Below are 23,730 nucleotides of genomic sequence, written 5' to 3'. Positions count from 1 at the left end.
TAGAATGCTCAGATAACAGGCATGAGCCACTGCACTCAGCCCGGTCTTCTCTTTTCTGACCTGGCAAAGTCAGAACAGTTAGTGACAAATTAGTCTCCCCTGGAGTCTGTGGTGAATTCAAATCAGACAGAGTCAGACTGCTGAGAAGAAAATTACAGAAACAAAATGTTTATTATTTTCCATGAAAAATAAAAAAACTAAAAAGGAAACAGTGCCTAAGAGAGGAATGTTCATAAGTATAAGCTATGCTTTTTGCCATGTCTTCTGTAAATAACAAACCCCTTTTGGCAACAGAAAATAGCTCATGCAAACTAGAACTGCCTTTTGAGAGCGAAGTTTAATTCTGACCCAGAATTACGATTATAATAATTTTTAACATACAATCAATTCCATCACACTTGGTAGGAACTACTCAGACTATTTCCCCCCCCCTTAACTTCTGAAAAATCAAAGTGTCTAACCATGCCTGGTCTACCTGAAGAAGTAAATTGCATTTCTTTATTATTAACTGCCACAGAAAAGCACCCTTGGCTTACATTTCAAGTTGTCTTCAGTAAAGTCTATTTTGATATAGTTGTATTATCCTGATTTCTCTTTCCCACATTCTGATCTCTGTAACAGAGATGTGTCATGAAATGCCATCACTTAAATCTTGCTTTTCCCTTTCTTCCCTTTGGGAGCACCTGGCCACCGGAAGCCACGCAGGTGCAGGCAGTCAGCGACATTGTGGGCAACGTAGTAGAGGTTCAGCATTGCAGCTGGGCTGAGGATGTCCACTTCTGGTTTCTTCTGCTTCTTCCCATGAGCCTTGCCCCGGCTTTTTCCTTTCTTCCCTTTACCTGGCTTTCAAAGAAAAGTATAAATACAGGGGTGAACGGGATTAGATTTTATACATGAGACATAATTTTGAACATTTCTATGTTGAACTTAAGGGGGAAAAAATCCTAGAAGGAAATCAATCAAAACAGTACAACAAAGAAAGTGTGTATGAAGTGTGTATGAAATGGCAGAAATCAGGGCGGCGCCTGTGGCTCAGTGAGCAGGGCACCAGCCCTATATACTGAGGGTGGCGGGTTCAAACCCAGCCCCAGCCAAACTGCAAGAAAAAAATAGCCGGGCGTTGTGGCCGGCGCCTGTAGCCCCAGCTACTCGGGAGGCTGAGGCAGGAGAATCGCCTAAGCCCAGGAGTTGGAGGTTGCTGTGAGCTGTGTGAGGCCACGGCACTCTACCGAGGGCCATAAAGTGAAACTCTGTCTCTACAAAAAAAAAAAAAAAGAAATGGCAGAAATCGCTTAAAATCTAATTTGACAAACATTTATTATATGCCCCAGATTAAAACAGACCCAACCCAATGCAAGGTATGGACCTTGTTTGCAGTCTGATTTGAACAAGCTGCAAAAAGACATTTTGGTGGTAATCAAGAAAACTGGATAATATCAAGGAATTATTATTTTTTTTGCTGACTTTAAAATGTTTATTCTTTAAAAAATGAGTTGCTTTTTAGACAGCTATACAAAGTTCTTAATGTTTCTTTGGCAATGGAATATAATGGAATTTTACAACTATATAAAAAAGTCGCCTTTGCCTAAGAAACAGTATTTACTGTGGGTACGTAATTGACTGACAAAATTCTCTACCATCTAGCAATATATCAAGGAATTATTATTTTTTTTTTTTTTGTAGAGACAGAGTTTCACTTTATGGCCCTCGGTAGAGTGCCGTGGCCTCACACAGCTCACAGCAGCCTCCAACTCCTGGGCTTAAGCAATTCTCTTGCCTCAGCCTCCCGAGCAGCTGGGACTACAGGCGCCCGCCACAACACCCAGCTATTTTTTGGTTGCAGTTTGGCCGGGGCCGGGTTTGAACCCGCCACCCTTGGTATATGGGGCCGGCACCTTACCGACTGAGCCACAGGCGCCGCCCTATATCAAGGAATTATTAATTGTTAGGTCTGATAATAGCATCGGTCCACAGTAAAAAAGGTTCACACGTTTCAGAGATGCACACTGACATCTGTAGGGATGACATGAAAGAAAGCCTGAGATGTGCTTTAAAACGCGGCTGTCCTCCCCAAAAGAAAGAAAAAGCAAATAATGCAAAATCCTGATAATTTCTGAATCTGAGAAGTGGGCATATGGAGACTCATTTTATAATTCAATTTTTGTGTATGTTTAGAAATGTTCCCCTATAACAAGGGCAGTGCCTGTGGCTCAGTGAGTAGGGCGCCGGCCCCATATACAGAGGGTGGCGGGTTTGAACTTGGCCCTGGCCAAACTGTAATAAAAAAATAGCCGGTGTTGTGGTGGGTGCCTGTAGTCCCAGCTACTCGGGAGGCTGAGGCAAGAGAATCACCTAAGCCCAAGAGCTGGAGGTTGCTGTGAGCTATGATGCTATGGCACTCTACCTAGGGCGATAAAGTGAGACTCTGTCTCAAAAAAAAAAAAAAAGAAAGAAAGAAATTTTCACAACAAAAGTTAAAAACAAACTAGATAATCAGGATTCAAATATATATTTTGGGACTTCTTTTGCAAGTAGTCGCTAGCTTATTAAGCAGTCATGAGGCTTAAGTGAGATACAAATGTAAGATGCTCAGCCCAGGATCTCACATGCAGCAAGCATTCAGTGACAGCAGGGACAGCAAGCACTACCATCTTTGTTACCACTAATCCTCAGAGCTGTATTCAAGTTAGGTCGGTATTATTCCTCTCTCTGCAACGTTACTCAGCAAGTGCAAACTGACATCCACCAGGCTCCACACCTGTGCTCTTTCTGTGACTACCCGATAAAGTCAACGTCCTCTGGGAACAATGAATAGATACTACCCTAATCTGGAAAAAAGCCTATTTCCAACGTTTTGCTAGAACTGCACAAAACTGAGTGGAACTTCTCTTTGTCCTCTGATTCACACATACAAAAATAACAGATGGAAGGGTATTATTAATAAGTGTCTCTTTGGGCTCCACGCCTATGACTCAAGCGGCTAAGGCACTAGCCACATACACCTGAGCTGGCAGGTTCGAATCCAGCCCAGGCCCACCAAACAATGACGGCTGCAACCAGAAAAAACAAAACAAACAAAAAAAAAAACAGCTGGGTGTTGTGGACAGCGCCTGTAGTCCCAGCTAGTTGGGAGGCGGAGGCAGGAGAATCGCTTGAGCTCAGGAGTTGGAGGTTGCTGTGAGCTGTGATGTCACAGTGCTCTACCCAGGGCGACAGCTTGAGGCTCTGTCTCTGAAAAAAAAAGTGTCTCTTTGGCCAGGCATGGTGGCTCACGCCTGGAATCCTAGTATTCTGGGGGGCTGAGGTGGGTGGATTGCCTGAGCTCAGGAGTTCAAGACCAGGAACAATGACACCTACAACAAAAAAGTAGCCAGGCGTTGGGGCTGGCGCCTATAGTCCCAGCTACTTGGAAGGCTGAGGCAAGAGGCTTAACCCCAGAGTTGGAGGTTGCTGTGAGCTGTGACACCTACCCACCTATCCTCAGCACTCTACCAAGGGCGACAAAATGAGACTCTGCCTCAAAAATAAATAAATAAAACCCTCTAAACTCCTTAAGGAAGACCACTTGGCCCCAGCCACATAGGATTCTATTCTGGTTCCCAGCTCTCCAAGCTCCTCTCTGTGTAGCTCTTGCTCTTCCTGCAATCCATTAAAAACAAGTTGATAGGGTGGTGCCTGTGGCTCAGTGGGTAGGGCACCGGCCCCATATACCGAGAGTGGCAGGTTTGAACTAGCCCCAGACAAACTGCAAAAAAGAAAAAAAATAGTCGGGCGTTGTGGTAGGCACCTGTAGACCCAGCTACTTGGGAGGCTGAGGCAAGAGAATTGCCTAAGCCTAGGAATTGAGGTTGCTGTGAGCTGTGACACCACAGCACTCTATAGAGGATGATAAAGTGAGACTGTCTCTAAAAAAAAAACAAAACAAGTTGATAAACTCAGCGTGAAAATTTAAAACTTCTGCTCTTCAAAAGTAACAGTTAAAAGAATGAAAAGCCAAACCACAGACTGGGAGAAAATATTTGGAAATCATATATCTGATAAAGGCTCATATTAAGAATAAAGAACCAGCCAGGTAGGGTGGCTCATGTTTGTAATCATAGCACTCGTGGAGTCCGAGACGGGTGGATTACTCGAGCTCAGGAATTCAAGACTGGCCTGAGCAAGCGTAAGACACTATCTCTACTAAAAATAGAAAAACTAGCCTGATGTTGTGATGAGCACCTGTAGTACCAGCTACCTGGGAGGCTGAAGTAAGAGGATGTCTTGAGCCCAGGTGTTTGAAGTTGCTGTGAGCTATGATGCCATAGCATTCTAACCATAGACTCTGTCTCAAAAAAAAAAAAAAGAATTAAGAACTCTCAAAATGCTGGGTGTGGTGGCTCAACCTGTAATCCCAGCGCTGTGGGAGGCTGAGGGAGAATTGCTTGAGCTCAGGAGTTCGAGACTTGCCTGAGAGTGAGACCCTGACTCATAAAAAAATAAGCACCTGTAATCCCAGTGGCTTCCAGAGGCTGAGGCATCAGGATGCCCATAGCCTGAGTCTGAGATTGCAGTGAGCTAGGACACCATTGCACTGTGCTCAGGGGCATAGGGTGGGACTCTGTCACAACAAAAACAAAACAAAATAAAAAAAGCAAAGAAATAAAAATAGAAAATAAGCAAGGAAATAAAAGAAAAAGAACTCTCAAAACCCAAGAGTAAGAAAGCCACCCAATAAACAATGGTCAAAAGATATGAAAAGATATCTCACTGAAGGGGCACAATTTGTTTCTTTTTATGCTGGCCTCTGCTAAAATATCACCTGTTTAGAGAAACCTCACTGACACTGTGTCTATACTCAGCCTATAACTAGGTGACCATATAATTTATTGCCCAAACTAAGACAATTCAAGAAACATAAAGGAACATAAACTGGGACTGTCTCAAGCAAGGGGAGTACAGATAACCTTATTTGTAAGACTCAACAACACCCAGCAGTGTCATCTTCTATCTCCTTCCATCAGCACTTTTCACTATTTAATAGTAATTGTTTATGTGTTTATTGCTAGTTTCCCTAAGTAGCAGCTCTAGGAGTTCATAACTGAATTCCCTGGCATAGACAAATATCTAGTACATTGTTGGGAAGAATACAATTTCTGCTGAGTGAATGGATAAATAGCAATGGAGATGCAATGCAGAACAGAATTCAGAAGGCAAGTGAATTCTGCTTTTCTGAATTTTAAGGTATTTCCTTCCTTCACTCATTCAACAAATACTTTAAAAATCCCAACTGTGCACCTGGTCCTCCTTATTAGACAACAAGCAAAGCAGACAGGGTTACTGCCCTCATGATGCAGACCAATGGGGAAGAAAGACATCAGTCACCAAATCACAAACACATTTACTCACAGGCTATGCTGTGAAGAAAGGGCCCTGTAATGCCCACAATACATGGCATTATGACAGCACAGGAGGGCCAGAGGCTGACCTCCTCTGGGACAAGAAGGAAGGGTTCTTGAAGAGCAGCCTGTGGGCTGAGGGTAGGGAATTCAGGCAGAGCAAAAACCCTGTATAAAGGTTCTCAGGCTGGAAAGAACATGCAGGGGAAGGATCCTCGAACTAAAAAGGTCAATGAGGCTAAGCACAGGTGGCCAAGGGCGCCAGAGAGAGGAGCTGAGGCAGGAAAGGCCGGCAGGGTGCAACTCTGGCCTGCAGACCTTTATCCCAGGAGCAGGGGGAAGCCAATTAGCTTAAAAACTTTGTCCACCACTCTGCTCCAGATCCCCGAAAGAAAATGGCAATGTCAACCATGTGAAGTAACCTAAGAAAGACTCTGAATTTAAATCAAGGGATATTTACTTAGTATGTTTACCCGAAATAAACTGAAAGGAACACAAAAACTCACCAATCACATTTTTACACTACAGTGTCAAGGGAGTAAGCTGTAAGGCTCCCCAGGGCCAACGGGCAAAGCCCACAGCCCGGGAACGAGGTGGGCTTTAGAATAACAAGGCGGGAGGCACAACTGGGTCACAAAACAGATCAAAAGCTCCAGATAGGTCAAGTGCAAGGAGGCTTCCAGAAAAACGTGGGTCTAGTGTGGGAGGGAGCCTCTAGTGGAGGCTGTTTTCTCTCAGCAGAGAAGGTAACATGGTAGACAAAGTTCAAGAGACTGAGACCCCTTTCTCAAGGGCTCTGCGCGCCACGCTCTAGCGGCGGAGCGCTCCGTTTAGTTCAGTCCTCCCTGAGGACTTAGAGTAGGGCGACACCGTGGCAGTTCTTCTGGAGAGAACAGTGGGAGTGGGAATGAGGCTGCAAGCGACTGGATGAAAACTGAAGAACAACCTCACCTTCTTCTTCCTGAGCCTGCAGCGAGTCCCTCGCTGGGTGCCAGGGCAGTCGGGACCAGTCGCTGTGGGTAGGTACTGGCGCCTTGGGGGACACACCGCGCTACGGTCCTCCCTTTATTTCCCACACATAAACCACCTCTAAGTCAAAGTTTCTCGGCAGAGCCAAGGAATTCAACCCAACCAACTCACAGAAAAAGGGCTCAGCCTGCCTCTGCGGCTGCTGTCCCCCTGGACAGGCGCAGACCGCTGGGGACCCCCTGTATCTCTAATCTCTCCGCCAGCGTCCAGATGGCTGGGTTGGACACCAGCCGCGGAGAGGGGAGATGCGCTCGCCGAGGGCGCGCCTCCAGGAGGCGGCCTGGGACCACACAGAGCGAGCGCCTGGGCACCCCTAGTACTCGGGAAAGACGGGTATTACCATGGCAATTCCTCTCTCAGCCGAGCAGGCGCGTGCGACATGAGTTTGGGTCCTGAAGCGCAGGAGGTGGCCCGAGCTCTGCGCATCCCCCGGGGACAGTGCCCTAGCGCTCTTGCCTGCTGAGCACCCGGCCCGCCTCTCGGCCCTCGCCGGCGAACAGCCGCCCGCTCGGAGCCAGGCCTCGCCTCGCAGGAGCCCGCACTCGCTGCGCTGCACGACTGGACCGAAGCGCTCAACGGAGCGCGGCAAGCTCAGGGCCCCGCGGGCCACCGCGCTGCCGGGACGCTCAGCTCCGCTCGCCCTCGCCGGGCACCCGCACGGCGCTCCAAGGCCGCGCGCACAAACGCCGGGAGCGCGCCGCGGGGGCGGGGCTCGCAGTGTTTACCGGTTGCCCGGGCGCCCGGGCCGCGCGCTCGCTCGCCTGCCCTCCGGCGCCACGGGGCCCAACCTTCGCGAGACCGCGACGACGGCCGCGCGCTCCTGGACCCGGGTTCGGAGCTGGGGCGTCCCGGAGAGGGGCGGGCGGCGCTCGGGAGGGTGTGGAGTCGCCGGCTGGGCTGAGAGAGAGTGCGGGGTCCGCCACTCACTCAGCCGGACGTGGAAAAGTCATCAGAGACCCTTGACCTCTTTTGGAAAACAAGAGTAAGGACTTTGAGGGTGAAGTGAGAATAACATGGAAGTATTTGCAGAAGAGCCGGGTACAGGCCCCAAGAGTAACGAAGGAGGAAGGAGAGGGGGAGAGCCTATACCCAGGTATCCCGAAATAGTCTTCTCTACGTAGTGGCCACCTCTTGTTTGGTAAAATTTTGTAATGAGTATTTTGTAAATAAAGGTACATTTAGCTACAACTTCCCATTTTCCCTATGTATGGCGACTTTGGGGATACCCTGTACTTGTTCTTAAGGGCTTTCTGGAGGAAGCAGCCGCTGGCGACATGTAGGGCGTGGCAGACATTAAAAGTGTTGGGGACAGAACGGTGTAGCATTGCGTGTATTCCATTGGTGTGACCACTGGTGCCCTTTTAGATTGGTGATTGGGGATGGCCGCTCTGAGGACGTGACTTTGTGTCTGAGATCTGGATGACAAGGAGCACTCAACTATGCCAAAATTAGGGACTGGAGAAGACTACAACAGGAAGCAGGGGTAGGTCCTAAAAGGCTCTGCAAACAAGGATAAGGCGTGTGGTTTGGTTTCTCTTAAAAGACCAACTAGCTTCCGAAGGGGAATATTTATATTCTAGGTTCTTATGCTTTTCCCAATCCACTGACAAAGCAAACCTAAGTTCCGATTACTTTTATCTGGCTGTTTTTCATGCGTCCATATGCTCTTGATATGGTAAATTCCTCTCCTCCCTGCCTGTGCTGCTCCTCTTCCTGTCCTACTATCTTAATCCCTGGACGGGGCGGTCCATACTCCTTGCTTACACTTCTCTGGGTCATCTCAACTCCCCCAGTTAACCTCAATTGGGATCACTCCTAAATGCTTTTACTGAGTTCTAGATCCCCAGAGCCCTGCTGCAGGGTTTAAAATTCAGTTGTTTTAAAAGTAAACCAGTAGTCGGGCAGTGCCATGGAGGGATTGACCCTGCAAAGGGTTAAGAGGAAAATTTAGGGGTCATGGAAATATCTTCCATCCTGATTGTGGCTGTCCTTACACAGGTCCAGGGCTGGTTGTATAATTTGTATGGCTCAGTACAAAATGAAAATAGGGAGAACCCAGAAAAAAATGCTACTAAAGGTTCCAAGTTATACAACTTTCCTTTTTTCTGTGGTCTCTGTCAATCTGTCATGCTGGTTTTTTAATTTTAATTTTAATTTTTTTGAGACAGAGCCTTGAGCTGTCCCCCTGGGAAGAGTGCTGTGGCATCACAGCTCACAGCAACCTCCAACTCCTGGGCTCAAGCGGCTCTCCTGCCTCTGCCTCCCCAGTAGCTAGGACTACAGGCACCTACCACAATGCCCGCTATTTTCTGGTTGCAGCCCTCATTGTTGTTTGGCGGGCCCGGGCTGGATTTGAACCCACCAGCTCAGGTGTATGTGGCTGGCGCCTCAGCTGCTTAAGCCACAGGTGCTGAGCCTGCGTGCTTTTTTCATTGGCCATTTCATATTGTATTTCCTTGTATTTTCTTCCTGGGTCTCTTCCTGTGGCAGCTGGGTGAAAACCCCTTTGTTCTGCCAAGCCCAGAAACCTTGTTCTCACTGGCCTCTGAACCTGAGTTAATGCTGCTTCCCCCCTCCCTCCCTCTTTAGGTCCCCCTCACTTGTTTGGGGGACATGCAGGATGCTCCTGACACATCCTGACCTCACTTACTCCTCAAGTGCCCATCTGTCTCCTGCTGAACACTAAGTGGCAGCTGATCTTGAAGTCTAGTCCTCAGCCCTGTGCCCTGCTCAGTGTCTTCTCATGCTGACTCATTTAGTAACATCAGTGACTACTGCTGTTGGGATGACACAGTCTCTATGGTGAAGAATGGCCTCTCTCAGAGCTCTCACCCTCAGCCTGCATTAAACAGTCCCGGCACTGAAGACTTCTCTGCTGCAGTAGAGGCTCCACTGCTCCAGATTCCCACACTTCATCTGCTCTAGCTCACCTCTGTCCATTGAATGAGTCCACCACTCAGGCCTGGATATCCTTTAGAAATTCTCTTGTATCAGTCTCTTTCTGGACACCACATCGTTTTATTTAGTCCTTTGTTTGCCTATCTACCATATTTACTGGAATAGATTTTATTTATTTATTTATTTATTTTTTGTAGAGACAGAGTCTCACTTTATGGCCCTCGGTAGAGTGCCATGGCATCACACAGCTCACAGCAACCTCCAACTCCTGGGCTTAAGTGATTCTCTTGCCTCAGTCTCCCAAGTAGCTGGGACTACAGGCGCCCGCCACAACGCCCGGCTATTTTTTTGGTTGCAATTCAGCCGGGGCTGGGTTTGAACCTGCCACCCTCGGTATATGGGGCTGGCGCCTTACCGACCGAGTCACAGGCGCCGCCCAGATTTTATTTTTATTTTTAGAGGCAGAGTCTCATTTTGTCACCCTCAGTAGAGTGCCATGACATCACAGCTCACAGCAACCTCCAGCTCCTGTGCTTAGGCGATTCTCTTGCCTCAGCCTCCCGACTAGCTGGGACTACAGGCGCCCGCCACAACGCCCGGCTATTTTTTTGTTGCAGTTTGGCTGGGGCCGGGTTTGAACCCGCCACCCTCGGTATATGGGGCCGGTGCCCTACCCACTGAACCACAGTCACCACCCTGGAATAGATTTTTTTTTTTTTGGCCAGGGCTAGGTTTGAACCCGCCACCTCTGGCATATGGGACCGGCGACCTACTCCTTGAGCCACAGGTGCTGCCCTGGAATAGATTTTTTTATACAAATTTTTTATAATTTTTATTTAATTTTTTTTATAGAAACAGGGCCACATTATATTGCCCAGTCTGGTCTTGAACTCCTGGCCTCAAATGATCTCCTTGCTCAGACTGGTCTTGAGCATTGTGCACATCCAGCAATTTTCCCTCCTCAGCCTCCCAAAGTGCTGGGATTACAGGCATGCGTCACCAAGCCCAGCCCCCCACATCATTTTAGACCAGACTCTTATCCTGACAGTAGAGCAAATACTAGCTGATGTTGAAGGGACCCTGATGTCAGGCAGCTGGCTGAACACTTTGCTCACATCATGGCATTGTGACTTCAGTTAGCTAGTGTGATAGTTTTATTATGTGCTGCACTCCGCACATGAGGTCACAGAGAATAACTCACCCTGGTTCACACAGAGTCAGAGCCCACTCTGTCTGTCCAGCCTGTGCTGTTATGCACTAAAATTACTCAGGAAGGTGCGCTGCAGTTGAGGCCAGAAGGTGGGGGTTCAAGTCTTGGCTTAACTACTTAGTTGTGCAATTTTGGGCAATTCTCTGAGCTTCACTTTTCCCCCTGGGATTGCTGGGAAGGTGACACGACAGAATGAACAGAATGAAAGGTGCTTTGTGAATTAAAGTGTTTCCAGGAAGCCATACTTTAAAAGGTATAAAGCACAAGAAAGCATGCTTCGCCAGTGGACAGGCAGGACACAGAAGGTCTAGTGATGATCAGAATGACTTCACTGGCAGGACTATTTTCTTTCTTTTTTTTTGTAGAGACAGAGTCTCACTTTATGGCCCTTGGTAGAGTGCCGTGGCATCACACAGCTCACAGCAACCTCCAATGGGCTTAAGCGATTCTCTTGCCTCAGCCTCCCGAGAAGCTGGGACTACAGGCGCCCACCACAACGCCCAACTATTTTTTGGTTGCAGTTCAGCCGGGGCCGGGTTTGAACCCGCCACCCTCGGTATATGGGGCCGGCGCCTTACTGACTGAGCCACAGGCGCCGCCCGGCAGGACTATTTTCCATTGGCCAAAGGAATCTTCAGCCTTTACCCTGGAGAAAGCCTTAGCACTGACCTGCAGGGAGGTGAAGAGGGCTGCTGGGGTGTGAGGGTGGAAGGCAGACTTTTTTTTTTTTTTGTAGAGACAGAGTTTCACTTTATGGCCCTAGGTAGAGTGCCATGGCATCACATAGCTCACAGCAACCTCCAACTCCTGGGCTTAAGGGATTCTCTTGCCTCAGCCTCCCAAGTAGCTGGGACTACAGGCGCCCGCCACAACGCCCGGCTATTTTTTTGTTGCAGTTCAGCCGGGCCAGGTTTGAACCTGCCACCCTCGGTATATGGGGCCGGCACCTTACTGACTGAGCCACAGGTGCCGCCCGGAAGGCAGACTTTTTATAACACACAGGCTACTGCTGGAATCAGAAGATACCATCATTGACCAAATACGCACTTTTTCTAAATGTCAGCTCACTCGTGAATCACTTAATGTTTAGGACTTCAAGAGAAATGGTTATTTCACAAGAACTGAACAAATGTTCCTATGTAAATTAGAAGATGTTAAATTTAGATAACTATTCAACCTTTCATCAGAATAGCATTAATTTCATTTATGATACACATCCTTGTGTCTTATTTATAAATAGTAAAAGTAACCGTGCTGTTCTTTTTAAAAAGTACCAGAATTAAAGCATGCATTCTTAGAATATCCAAACTTAGAATATTCTATCACTATCTTTCTGAGAAGATACACTTTATTTCCTCTTTCTACCCTGGCAGTGTCTTCCTTCCTTTATTTTTCTTTCTTGTTGTATTTTATTAAATGCAACACTATAGCATGGCATTTGCTTCACACATAACCCCTTACCCATTATGACCCTAATATTGAAGAAGTTACAGAAAAAATGAAAGGTGCTGTGTAGGTACTTTACTCTGGTAGGTTGCTAGAGTCTCAGCAGTGAGAACTTGGCGATGGTCAGACCAACTGCAGCAGACTTAGGAGAGGATTATTTACAGCAAACTCTGTAAAGAGCCAGATAGTCAGTGGGTCTTATGTCCTCTTTATACAACTACTGAACTCTGCTGGTGTAGCACAGAAGCAGTCACAGCTGTGTGCTGCATAACATTTTGGTCACTGATGGACTTCACGTATGACAGTGGTCCCATAAGATTCTAATAGAACTGGGAATTCCTATCACCCAGTGATGTCTTCATGATTCTGACCCTGTGTAGGCCTGGGTTAATATGTGTGTTTATGTCTTTGAGTTAACAAAAAAGTTTAAAAGGTAAAAAAATTTAAGTTTTATTTATGTATTTATTTAAAGAGATGGGGTATTATACATAATTTTATTTATGTATAGTATTTATTTTTATTATTTTTTGAAACAGTCTCACTATGTCGCCCTCGGTAGAGTGCCTTGGTGTCACAGCTCACAGCAACCTCAAACTCTTGGGCTTAAATGATTCTCTTGCCTAAGCCTCCCAAGTATCTGGGACTATAGGTGTCTGCCACAACGCCCGGCTATTTTTGTTGTTGTAGTTGTCACTGTTGTTAAGCAGACCCAGGCTGGGTTCAAACTTGCCAGCCCCAGTGTATGTGACCATGCCCTAACTACTGAGCTATGGGCAGTGAGTCAATATACTATTAATTTATTTATGAAGGTGGGTCTTTATGAAAAAATATTTTTTTGAGACAGAGTCTCACTTCGTCCCCCTTGGTAGAGTGCTGTAGCATCACAGCTCACAGCAACCTTAAACTCCGGGGCTTAAGCAATTCTCTTGCTTCAGTCTCCCAAGTAGCTGGGACTACAGGCACTTGCCACAATGCCTGGCTATTTTCCTTTTATTTATGTTTATTTATTTTTTTGAGACAGAGCCTCAAGCTGTCACCCTCAGTAGAGTGCTGTGGCATCACAGCTCACAGCAACCTCCAACTCCTGGGCTCAAGCGATTCTCCTGCCTCTGCCTCCCAAATAGCTGGGACTACAGCATCCGCCACAACGCCTGGCTATTTTTTTGTTGCAACCATTGTTTGGCGGGCCTGGGCTGGATTCGAACCCACCAGCTCACTTGTATGTGGCTGGTGTCTTAGCTGCTTGAGCCACAGGTGCCAAGCCTTTTTTTTTTTTTTTTTTTAAAGACGAGGTCTCACTCTTGGTCAGGCTGGTCTTGAACTCCTGAGCTCAGGCAATCTACCCACCTCAGCCTCTCAGAGTGCTAGGATTACAGGTGTGAGCTACCATGCCTGGCCCAGAAAAACTTTGTTTTTATTTATCTGGGCATGGTGGCACCCGTCTGTAGTCCCAGCTATTCAGGAGGCTAAAGTGGGAGAATCACTTGACTGGGATTTGAGGTTGCAACCCAGGGGACAGAATGAGACTCTGCCTTTAAAAAATAAATAAAATAAGAAATTTAGCATAGTAGGTGGTGCCTGTGGCTCAGTCAGTAAGGCACCGGCCCCATATACCGAGGGTGGTGGGTTCAAACCCGGCCCCGGTCAAACTGCAACCAAAAAATAGCCGGGTGTTGTGGCGGGTGCCTGTAGTCCCAGCTACTCGGGAGGCTGAGGCAAGAGAATCGCTTAAGCCCAGGAGTTGGAGGTTGCTGTGAGCTGTGTGAGGCCATGGCACTCTACCGAGGGCCACAAAGTGAGACTCTGTCTCTACAAAAAAAAGGAAATTTAGCATAGCCTAAGTAAGTAGTGTTTATAAAGTGTAAAATAATGTACAGTAACGTCCCAGGGCTTCACATTCACACGCCCTCACCTGGAGCACCTTCTACTCCCGTAAGATGCCTTCACTGTAAGTGCCCTATTCAGGTGTAGCACTTTTTATCTTTTATGCCACATTTTTACTGTACCTTTTATGGGTTTAGATATGTTTAGATACACAAACACCATTGTGCTACAGTTGCCTGCAACATTCAGTACGGTAACCTACTGTACAGGTTTGTAGTGCAGGAGCAATAGGACCTACCACACAGCCTCCCTAGCTTTGTGTAGGTAGGCTCGATGGTGTTTTCACAACAAAACTACCTAATGCCACATTTCCCATGAAGTATTTCCATCGTTGAGTGATGCATGCCTGCCCAGACAACATGTGAACAACTGATCATGGGTTGGGTACTGTGGCTCATGCTTGTAATCCCAGCACTTTGGGAGGCTGAGGCAGGAGGATCACTTAAAGTCAGGAGTTTGAGACCAACTGGGAAATACAGCAAGGCCTTATCGCTAAATAAAAAAATAAAAATTAGCTAGTTGTGATGTCATGTGCCTGTAGCATGGGACTCTAGCTTCTTGGGAGGATGAGGTAGGAGGATCACTCGAGTCCAGGAGTTTGAGATTACAGTGACCTATGATTATGCCACTGCACTCTAGGTTGGGCAACAGAACAAGACCCTGTCTCTAAAGAAAGAAAAAAAAAAAGAACATGGCTATGTTCCAGGAAAGCTATTACAGATAATGAAATTTGGATTTCATAGAACTTTAATGTGTCAGAAAATATTTTTCTTCTTTGGATTCTTTTCCAACCGTTTAAAAACATAAAAGACATTTTTAGCTCATGGGCTGTATAAGAACTGATAGTACGCCAGTTGGTCCATGGCTGTAATTTGCCAGTCCCTGATCTAAAGAATTAAAATGCTATTATTTTTGCTGGGGGATTTTTTGAGGGGGAACAGAATGAAGTGGGAAATTGTGGCCACTAATTGAAGACTCGTATTTAGCAAGCACTATTCTTATTTTTATTTTTTTGAGACAGAGTCTTACTCTGTTGCCCTGGGTAGAGTGCCGTGGCATCGCAGCTCACAACAACCTCAAACTCGTGGCCTCAAGTAATCCTCTTGCCTCAGCCTCCCAAGTAGCTGAGACTACATGGCAGCTACAACACGGTCAACCGTGGAGTTTCTACTGTATTGTATTTTGAGAATTCTATTCACAATATAGGCCTTTTGTTATTGTTGTTAAGTTTTTTTTAATATAGGCCTTTGTAAGATACATAATTTAAAAATATTTTGTCCCGATCTGTGGCTTGGCTTTTCATTCTTTTTTTTTTTTTTTTTTTTTGTAGAGACAGAGTCTCACTCTACTGCCCTCAGTAGAGTGCCGTGGCGTCACACGGCTCACAGCAACCTCTAACTCTTGGGCTTACGCGATTCTCCTGCCTCAGCCTCCCGAGAAGCTGGGAGTACAGGCACCCGCCACAACGCCCGGCTATTTTTTTGTTGCAGTTTGGCCGGGGCTGGGTTTGAACCCACTACCCTCGGCATATGGGGCTGGCGCCCTACTCACTGAGCCACAGGCGCCACCCGGCTTTTCACTTTTTTTTTTTTTTTTTTTTGGTAGAGACAGAGTCTCACTGTACCGCCCTCAGATAGAGTGCCATGGCATCACACGGCTCACAGCAACCTCTAACTCTTGGGCTTAGGCGATTCTCCTGCCTCAGCCTCCCGAGCAGCCGGGACTACAGGCGCCCGCCACAACGCCCAGCTATTTTTTTGTTGCAGTTTGGCGGGGACTGGGTTTGAACCCGCCACCCTCGGCATATGGGGCCGGCGCCCTACTCATTGAGCCACAGGCGCCACCCGGCTTTTCATTCTTTTAACTGTATCTTTTTTTTTTTTTTTTTGTAGAGACAGAGTCTCACATTATTGCCCTCGGTAGAGTGCTGTGGCCTCACACAGCTCACAGCAACCTCCAACTCCTGGGCTTAGGCGATTCTCCTGCCTCAGCCTCCCAAGTAGCTGGGACTACAGGTGCCCACCACAACGCCCAGCTATTTTTTTGTTGCAGTTTGGCAGGGGCCGGGTTTGAACCCACCACCCTCGGTATATGGGCTGGCGCCCTACTCACTGAGCCACAGGTGCTGCCCTAACTGTATCTTTTGAAGAGCAGAAATTTTTTTTTTTTTGTGGTTTTTGGCCGGGGCTGGGTTTGAACCGACCACCTCCAGCATATGGGACCGGCGCCCTACTCCTTGAGCCACAGGCACCGCCCAAGAAATTTTTTTTTTTTTTATTGTTAAATCATAGCTGTGTACATTAGTGCAATCAAGGGGTACAATGTGCTGGTTTCATATACAATCTGAAATATTCTCAAACTGTTCAACGTAGCCTTCATGGCATTTTCTTAGTTATTGTATGTAGGCATTTGTATTGTGCATTTTAATTTTAATTTTTTTTTTTTCTTGAGACAGAGTCTCGAGCTGTTGCCCTGGGTAGAGTGCTGTAGCATCACACTCACAGCAACCCCCAACTCCTGGGTTTAAGCGATTCTCTTGCCTCAGCCTCCCAAGTATCTGAGACTACAGGCGCCCACCACTATGCCCAGCTATTTGTTGTTGTTGTTGTTGTTGTTGTTGTTGTTGTTGCAGTTGTCATTGTTGCTTTAGCTGGCCCGGGCCGGGTTTGAACCCTCCAGCCTGGGTGTATATGGCCAGTGCCCTATCCACTGAGCAATGGGCACTGCCAGAAGTTTTAAATTTGGATGGTGAGTTTATCAACTTGTTTTTCTTTTCTTTTTTTTTAGAGACAGAGTCTCACTTTATCGCCCTCAGTAGAGTATAGTGGTGTCACAGCTCACAGCAACCTCCAGCTCCTGGGCTTAGGCACCCGCCACAGCGCCCAGCCATTTTTTGGTTGCCGTTGTCATTATTGTTTGGCAGGCGCAGGCTAGGTGCAAACCCACCAGCTCTGGTGTATGCGGCTGGCACCCTAGCTGCTGAGCTACAAGCGCCTGGCCCAGTTTTTCTATTTTTGGTAGAGCTCTTGATGTCAAGCTCAACTTTTGAGCTCAAGCAATCTACCTTCCTTGGCCTCCCAGAGTGCTAGGATTATAGATATGAGCCACCACACCTGACCTCGCTAGCAAGCATTATTCTAAGCCAGTGTTTTTCTTTTTTTTTTTTGTAGAGACAGAGTCTCACTGTACCGCCCTTGGGTAGAGTGCTGTGATGTCACACGGCTCACAGCAACCTCTAACTCTTGGGCTTACGCGATTCTCTTGCCTCAGCCTCCCAAGCAGCTGGGACTATAGGTGCCCGCCACAACACCCGGCTATTTTTTGGTTGCAGTGTGGCCGGGGCTGGGTTTGAACCCGCCACCCTCGGCATATGGGGCTGGTGCCCTACTCACTGAGCCACAGGCGCCACCTAAGCCAGTGTTTTTCAACTTTTTTTAATCTCATGGCACACTCTAAGCACTATCTATACATATTAATTATATATACTCAATCCTCACAACTGTGGAAAGTAAGCAGAAATGTTATCCCCATTTTGCAGATGGGGAATCTGAGGCATAGACAGAGTCAATTATTTGTCTCATGTTACACCCAATCTCTGCAAGTTGGGTCTGGCACCCTGTCTATCTGGGCTTATGCCGTCCTGTCTTTTCTGGGTAAAATAACATCTTCTGGTGAAGACGTATTTTCACAGGCATCCATGGGGAGAATTTTTGTCCTGCCAGCTCCATTAAGCATTTGAACAGAAAGTTACAGAACGTTCAAAGTAATGCTTTTATTTGGAGGCAAGGGTTGACAGATGGCGCCTTCTTATTTAGTAAAGAAGTCATTGTCACTGAAGGTGTGTGAACAGAGGGCGGATGACATTTGTACTCTTATAGTTCCTTAGAAACACTTTGGTTATTTTCTTTTCTATAAATTAAAAGAAAAAATTGAAATCTTTGCTTTTGAAATTTAATCTAGTTACTAATGGAGCAAACAGCCTGTACACCTCCCTGTCACACACACAAGTTTAATCTCATTAAATGTACAGGATTTGGAAACCTGAATAATCAGAAGAACTGCTGGGAGGAAATTATATTTCAGCCTGTTTTGATCTATTGCCATGGGAATTGAGTGGCTGTCCCTTAACCCCTTTCCTACCACAGCGCACACAGGCACACCCTCCCCCCCAATTCTTCCCATCTTTACTCTTCTTGGCTGAAAAATATATTCAGGCAATGTTGGGGAAGAATAATTTAATTATTAGTAACTGTAATCATGTTTTATAATCATATTTTATATTATTAAATGATAATCATAATCAATAGTCACAAAAGAATATTAATATGGAAAGATGAGTGATAAAAAGAAAGTATAAAACAGTGTACTGTGTTCCCTATTGTCGGGAGAAGATGGGTGAGTATTATGGGCATTTTCTGAAAGGATTAGAAAAAGAACAAGGATAGTATAATTATTTGTGGGGAATAAGATAGGGATCTGGATGGGAGAAGATAACATTTTTCTTTGTGTGCTCTTATGTTCTCTGCATTTTTTACATGTATATTCTTAATAAAAATACCAATAAATACATAAAATGTATTCTTCAATTGGAAACCTGCTTCCTCATATCACATCCCTTACGCAAGCCTGAAAATCTTTCTTTACTTGATTTCCTTTGACAACATCAATTTTTTTTTTTTTTTTTAGAGACAGAGTTTCACTTTGTCACCCTTGGTAGAGTGCTGTGGCGTCATAGCTCACAGCAACCTCCAGGTCTTGGGCTTAGGCGATTGTCTTGCCTCAGCCTCCTGAGTAGCTGGGACTACAGGCGTCCACCACAACATTCGGCTATTTTTGTTGCAGTTAGGCTGGGGCTGGGTTCGAACCTGCCACCCTTGTTCAAAGCTGCCACAAAAACAGCTTCACCTGGGACTTACCTCACACCATTACAGAAAGGAAGACATGAATTAATTTGCTGTTTGTTCGGGTTTTTTTGTTTGTTTGTTCTTGGGACAGAGTCTCACTATGTTGTCCTGGGTACAGTGCCGTGGTGTCACATCTCACAGCCTCAAACTCTTGGGCTCAAGTGATCCTCTTGCCTCGGCCTCCTGAGTAGCTGGGATTACAGGCGCCTGCCACAACGCCCGGCTATTTTTTGTTTGTAATTGTCATTGTTGTTTGGCAGGCCCAGGTTGGATTCAAACCTGCCAACTCCTTTGTATGTGGCTGGAGCCCTAGCCGCTGAGCTACAGGTGCTGAGCCTGTTTGTTAGGTTTTTTTTTTTTTTTTTTTTTTGGTAGAGACGAAGTCCCACTTTATTGCCCTGGTAGAGTGCCATGGCGTCACATGGCTCACAGCAACCTCCAACTCCTGGGCTTAGGTGATTCTCTTGCCTCAGCTTCCCGAGTAGCTGGGACTACAGGTGCTCACCACAATGCCCGGCTATTTTTTTGTTGCGGTTTGGCTGGGGCTGGGTTCGAACCCATCACCCTTGGCATATGGGGCCGGCGCCTTACCTACTGAGCCATAGGCACCGCCCTGTTTGTTAGGTTTTTGATGAATGTTAGTGGAGGTAGTGGATTGAATGGTGACTCAACAAAAAGATAATGTCCACATTCTAATTCTTTGGCAACTGTGGTTATTACCTTCTATGGATGTGATTAAGTTCAGGGGCATTAGAAGAGGAGTTTATCCTAGAGTATCCACGTGGGCCCTAAATGTAATTGCACGTATCTTTATGACAGAAAATGGAGAAAGTTTTGAGAGAGAAGCTGGAAGAGGTAAGTAATGGCTTTCCCCCTAGAGCCTTTGTCGCAGTCCTAGTGACACCTGATTGCACACTTCTGGCTTCCAGGACTCTGGGAAATAAATTTCTGTGGTTTTAAGCCACCCAGTTTCTTGTAACTTGTCACAGCAGCCTTAGGAAATGAATAGAGTGGGGAAGAAGGTGAAACTAATAGCTAAGGTTTGATTTGGGGATTTCATAAATGTATTCATGACTTTTCTGCCCCAAATAATACCAGAGTTGATAGTATTTTGTCAATTTACTCAATGTGGCGAAGCAGTGAGGCTCTTTCTTAGAAAGAACATTAGAGGCTCGATGACTACTTAGGGGCCGGTAGTAAAGGAACTCTTGCATTGGGTGGAGACTGGCCTGCATAACCTCTGATCCCTTTCACCTCAAGAATGTATGTCTTGGGCGGTACATGTGGCTTAGTGGGGAGGGCGCCGGCCCCATGTACTGAGAGGGTGGTGGGTTCAAACTCAGCCCCGGCTAAACTGCAACAAAAAATACCTGGGCGTTCTGGCAGGCGCCTGTAATCCCAGCTACTCGTGAGGCTTGGGGAAGAGAATCGCCTAAGCCCAGGAGTTGGAGGTTGCTGTGAGCTGTGACACCATAGCACTCTACTGAGAGCAATAAAGTGAGACTCTGTCTCTAAAAAAAAAAAAGAATGTATGTCTTAGTCTGTTTGGGTTGCTATAACAAAATACCATAAACTGTATAGCTTATCAACAATGGAAATTAATTTTTCTCAGTTCTTAGGTCTGGGAAGTTCAAGGTCGAGGTAGATCTGGAATGTGGTGACAGCCAGCTTTCTGACACATAGACAGACAGTGCTTTTTTGTTGTCTTTTCATGGTTGAAGAGAGTGAGTCTCTCTCAGACTTCTTGTATAAGGGTGATAATCACATTCCCAAGGGCTCCATCCCCATGACCTAATCACCTCTCAAAGGCCCCATCATTTTGGGGGGAGTAGGATTTTACCATATGAATTTGAGGGGAACATAAACATTCAGTCCATTGCAACATATTTCCATAGAATAATCTGTTTCCAAATATTGAGGTTTAACATTTATTTTAAGGAGATTATTAGAATAGCCAAACATTTAGAAAATTCATTCTCAGGCGCCTGTAGTCCCGGCTACTTGGAAGGCTGAGGCAAGAGAATCGCCTGGGCCTAGGAGTTGGAAGTTGCTGTGAGCTGTGTGTCACCATGGCACTGTACTGTGGGCAATACAGTGAAACTCTGTCTCAAAAAAAAACAAACAAAAAAGAAGGACTAGAGGAGAGAATTCAAACTCACCACAACTACTTGGAGGAGAAACAGACTATAGCACTGTCTTTATGTAACAATGATTATTGTAGGTGGAAGAGCTGGGGACCCTGTGGGCAAGGAGAATCAAAAAAGCCACAACTGGCTCAGCTCCTGTGGCTCAAGCGGCTAAGGCACCAGCCACATACACCTGAGCTGGCGGGTTTGAATCCAGCCTGGGCCCTCCAAACAACGACGGCTGCAACCAAAAAAGCCACAACTGACAATGTCAGCATAAAGCACTGGAATGATGGTTCTCATTGCTCACTGCATTTGAAATGCTCCTGAAATTCCCAAGGATCCCTAACAAAGTCGCATCACCAATCTCAAGAGCTCACTGGGGAGCTTCTAGGATTCATGTCTACCTAAACTTCTGGTTGTAACTGCTGCAGAGGATAATGGCTTCTCTTTCCCCTTCTAAATCTTGTGAGTTCCCTCTGCTGGTAAACTTTAACCTGCAATCATGCAGGGTAAAAAAATGGTCACCAACTTTTTTGGCACCAGGGACAGGTTTTGTGGAAGACAATTTTTCCATGGACCTTGGTAGGGAGTGATTTCAGAATCATTCAACTGCATTACATTTATTTATTTATTTATTTATTTATTTATTTATTTTGAGACAGAGCCTCAAGTTGTCACCCTGGGTAGAGTGCCATGGTATCACAACTCACAGCAACCTCTAACTCCTGGCTTAAGCGATTCTCTTGCCCCAGCCTCCCAAGTAGTTAGTTGGGACTATAGGTGCCCGCCACAACGCCCAGCTATTTTTTTTGGGTTGTAGTTGTCATTGTTGTTTGGCAGGCCCGGGCTGGATTCGAACCCACCAGCTCTGGTGTATGTGGCTGGCGCCTTAGCCACTTGAGCTACAGGCACCAAACCAGGTGCATTACATTTATCATGCACTTTATTTCTATTATTATTACACTCCATTATATGTATAATGAAATAATTATATAACTCACCATAATGCAGAATCAGTGAGAGCCCTGGGCTTGATTTCGTGCAACTAGATGGTCCTGGCCTGGGGGTGATGGAAGACAGTCACGTCCGAAGTGTGTTGCTTCTGTCCTCAGCTCCACCCCTGATCATCAGGCATTAGATTCTCATAAAGAGAGCACAACCTAGATCCCTTGCATCTACAGATTACAATAGGGTTCTCACTCCTATGAGAATCTTATGCCACCACTGATCTAACAGGGGGCGGGGCTCAGGCAGGGATGTAAGCAACAGAGAGCGGCTGTAAATATAGATGAATCTCCGTCACTGACCTCTGCTCACCTCCTGCTCTGCCACCCAGTTCCTAACAGGACAAGGACCCTGTCCGCAGCCAGGGTGGGGGACTATAGGGACAAACCATTCCAGGAAATGTAGTTCTAGGCTTTTTTTCTGCAAAGCAGAGAACCCGGAAAGGAGCAGTAGTGATTCAGAATTGCTAATCTAGCCTCTATATTTAGCCTTTTAGGCCATATTTAGCTTCTGAATAAAAACAGTATAATGTAACGGTGGTAGATGTTAAATGCTTGTTTCTGATTATACACTTCCTCCTCTGTAAGGGTGTAATGTAGGTTGCCCTTCTGCAGGTGGAGTAAACGTCACTGCACCAATACTAGGTTTGTCCCTGTGAACTGCTTTGGCCAGTTAAATGTGACTTGTGAATTACATCACATCTGTGCAGGAGGGGTAAATTCATTTCGTTTCTTGCTCTTGCTCTTCACTGTGAGAATAAACGGAGTCTATTCCATCAGCCAGCCTGGAGTGTAGAACCCAGAATGAGCAGGAATGGAGAGCTGGGCTGGGCTCAGTACCCAGTGCACAGATCCACAACTGGGAAATAAATGCTTGTTACAAGCCCCTGAAATTTTGGGATTGTTGCCAAAGCACAAGTATTTAATATTGAGTTAGTACCAAACAGTGGGGTGTTGCTGTAACAAAGCCCTAAAATATGTGATGTTGGCTTAAGCGCCAAGTGCCCTGGTAAAAACCTGGGAAAATGGGCAAGGCGTGTTATACAATGGCAAAACAGTTTGTAAAATCAATGTCTGTGAGAACATGAAAGGCAGAAAATGCACCTAAAGTGTGGTGGGTGAAGATTTCTTTTTTTTTTGAGACAGAGTCCCACTTTAACACCCCCTGTAGATGGCTATGGCATCATAGCTCACAGCAACCTCAAATTTTTGGGCTCCAGCGATCCTCTTGCCTTAGCCCCCCACCGCACTTCCCCCTCTGAATAGCTGTGACTATAGGAACCTGCCACAACACCTGATTAGTTTTTCTTTTCTTTTTTTTTTTTTGTAGAGACAGAGTCTCACTTTTATGGCCCTCGGTAGAGTGCCATGGCATCACACAGCTCACAGCAATCTCCAACTCCTGGGCTTAAGCGATTCTCTTGCCTCAGCCTCCCAAGTAGCTGGGACTACAGGTGCCCGCCACAACACCCAACTATTTTTTGGTTGCAGGTCAGCCGGGGCCGGGTTTGAACCCGCCACCCTCGGTATATGGGGCCGGCGCCTTACTGACTGAGCCACAGGCGCCACCCTAGTTTTTCTATTTTTAATGGAGACTGGGTCTTGTTCTTGTTCAGGCCAGTCTCAAGCAATCCACCGGCCTCAGCCTCCCAAAGTGCTAGGATTACAGGCATGAGCCACCATACCCCACCAGGTGAAGAGGTTTAATGCAGAACGTTGGTAGCTTGAGTTGGTTACTATTAGCTACATTTGTTAAACTACCACCAGGCAGAGATCTCTCAAAAAAAGAATTGGCTTATTTTCAAGCAAGGGAAAAGAGAATCTAGAACTTTCAGGATTTACAATGTT

General features: G+C 46.3%; 1 protein-coding gene across 1 annotated transcript; it reads right to left on the bottom strand.

Moving 5' to 3' along the window:
- Positions 1 to 214: 214 nt before the first annotated feature.
- Positions 215 to 21,983, bottom strand: SMKR1 (small lysine rich protein 1). Its single transcript, XM_053553388.1, has 2 exons — positions 21,880 to 21,983; positions 215 to 843 (listed from the first exon to the last, which is right to left on the bottom strand). Exons 1-2 carry the CDS (start codon positions 21,880 to 21,882, stop codon positions 646 to 648), a joined length of 201 nt encoding a protein of 66 aa, XP_053409363.1. The 5' UTR covers positions 21,883 to 21,983; the 3' UTR covers positions 215 to 645.
- Positions 21,984 to 23,730: the final 1,747 nt, after the last annotated feature.

This window comes from Nycticebus coucang, chromosome 11 (assembly GCF_027406575.1).
Source record: "Nycticebus coucang isolate mNycCou1 chromosome 11, mNycCou1.pri, whole genome shotgun sequence".
In the NCBI taxonomy this organism is placed as follows: Eukaryota; Metazoa; Chordata; class Mammalia; order Primates; family Lorisidae; genus Nycticebus; species Nycticebus coucang.
Note: the sequence above shows the minus strand (reverse complement) of the source record. Positions and strands in the feature narration are given on the sequence as shown.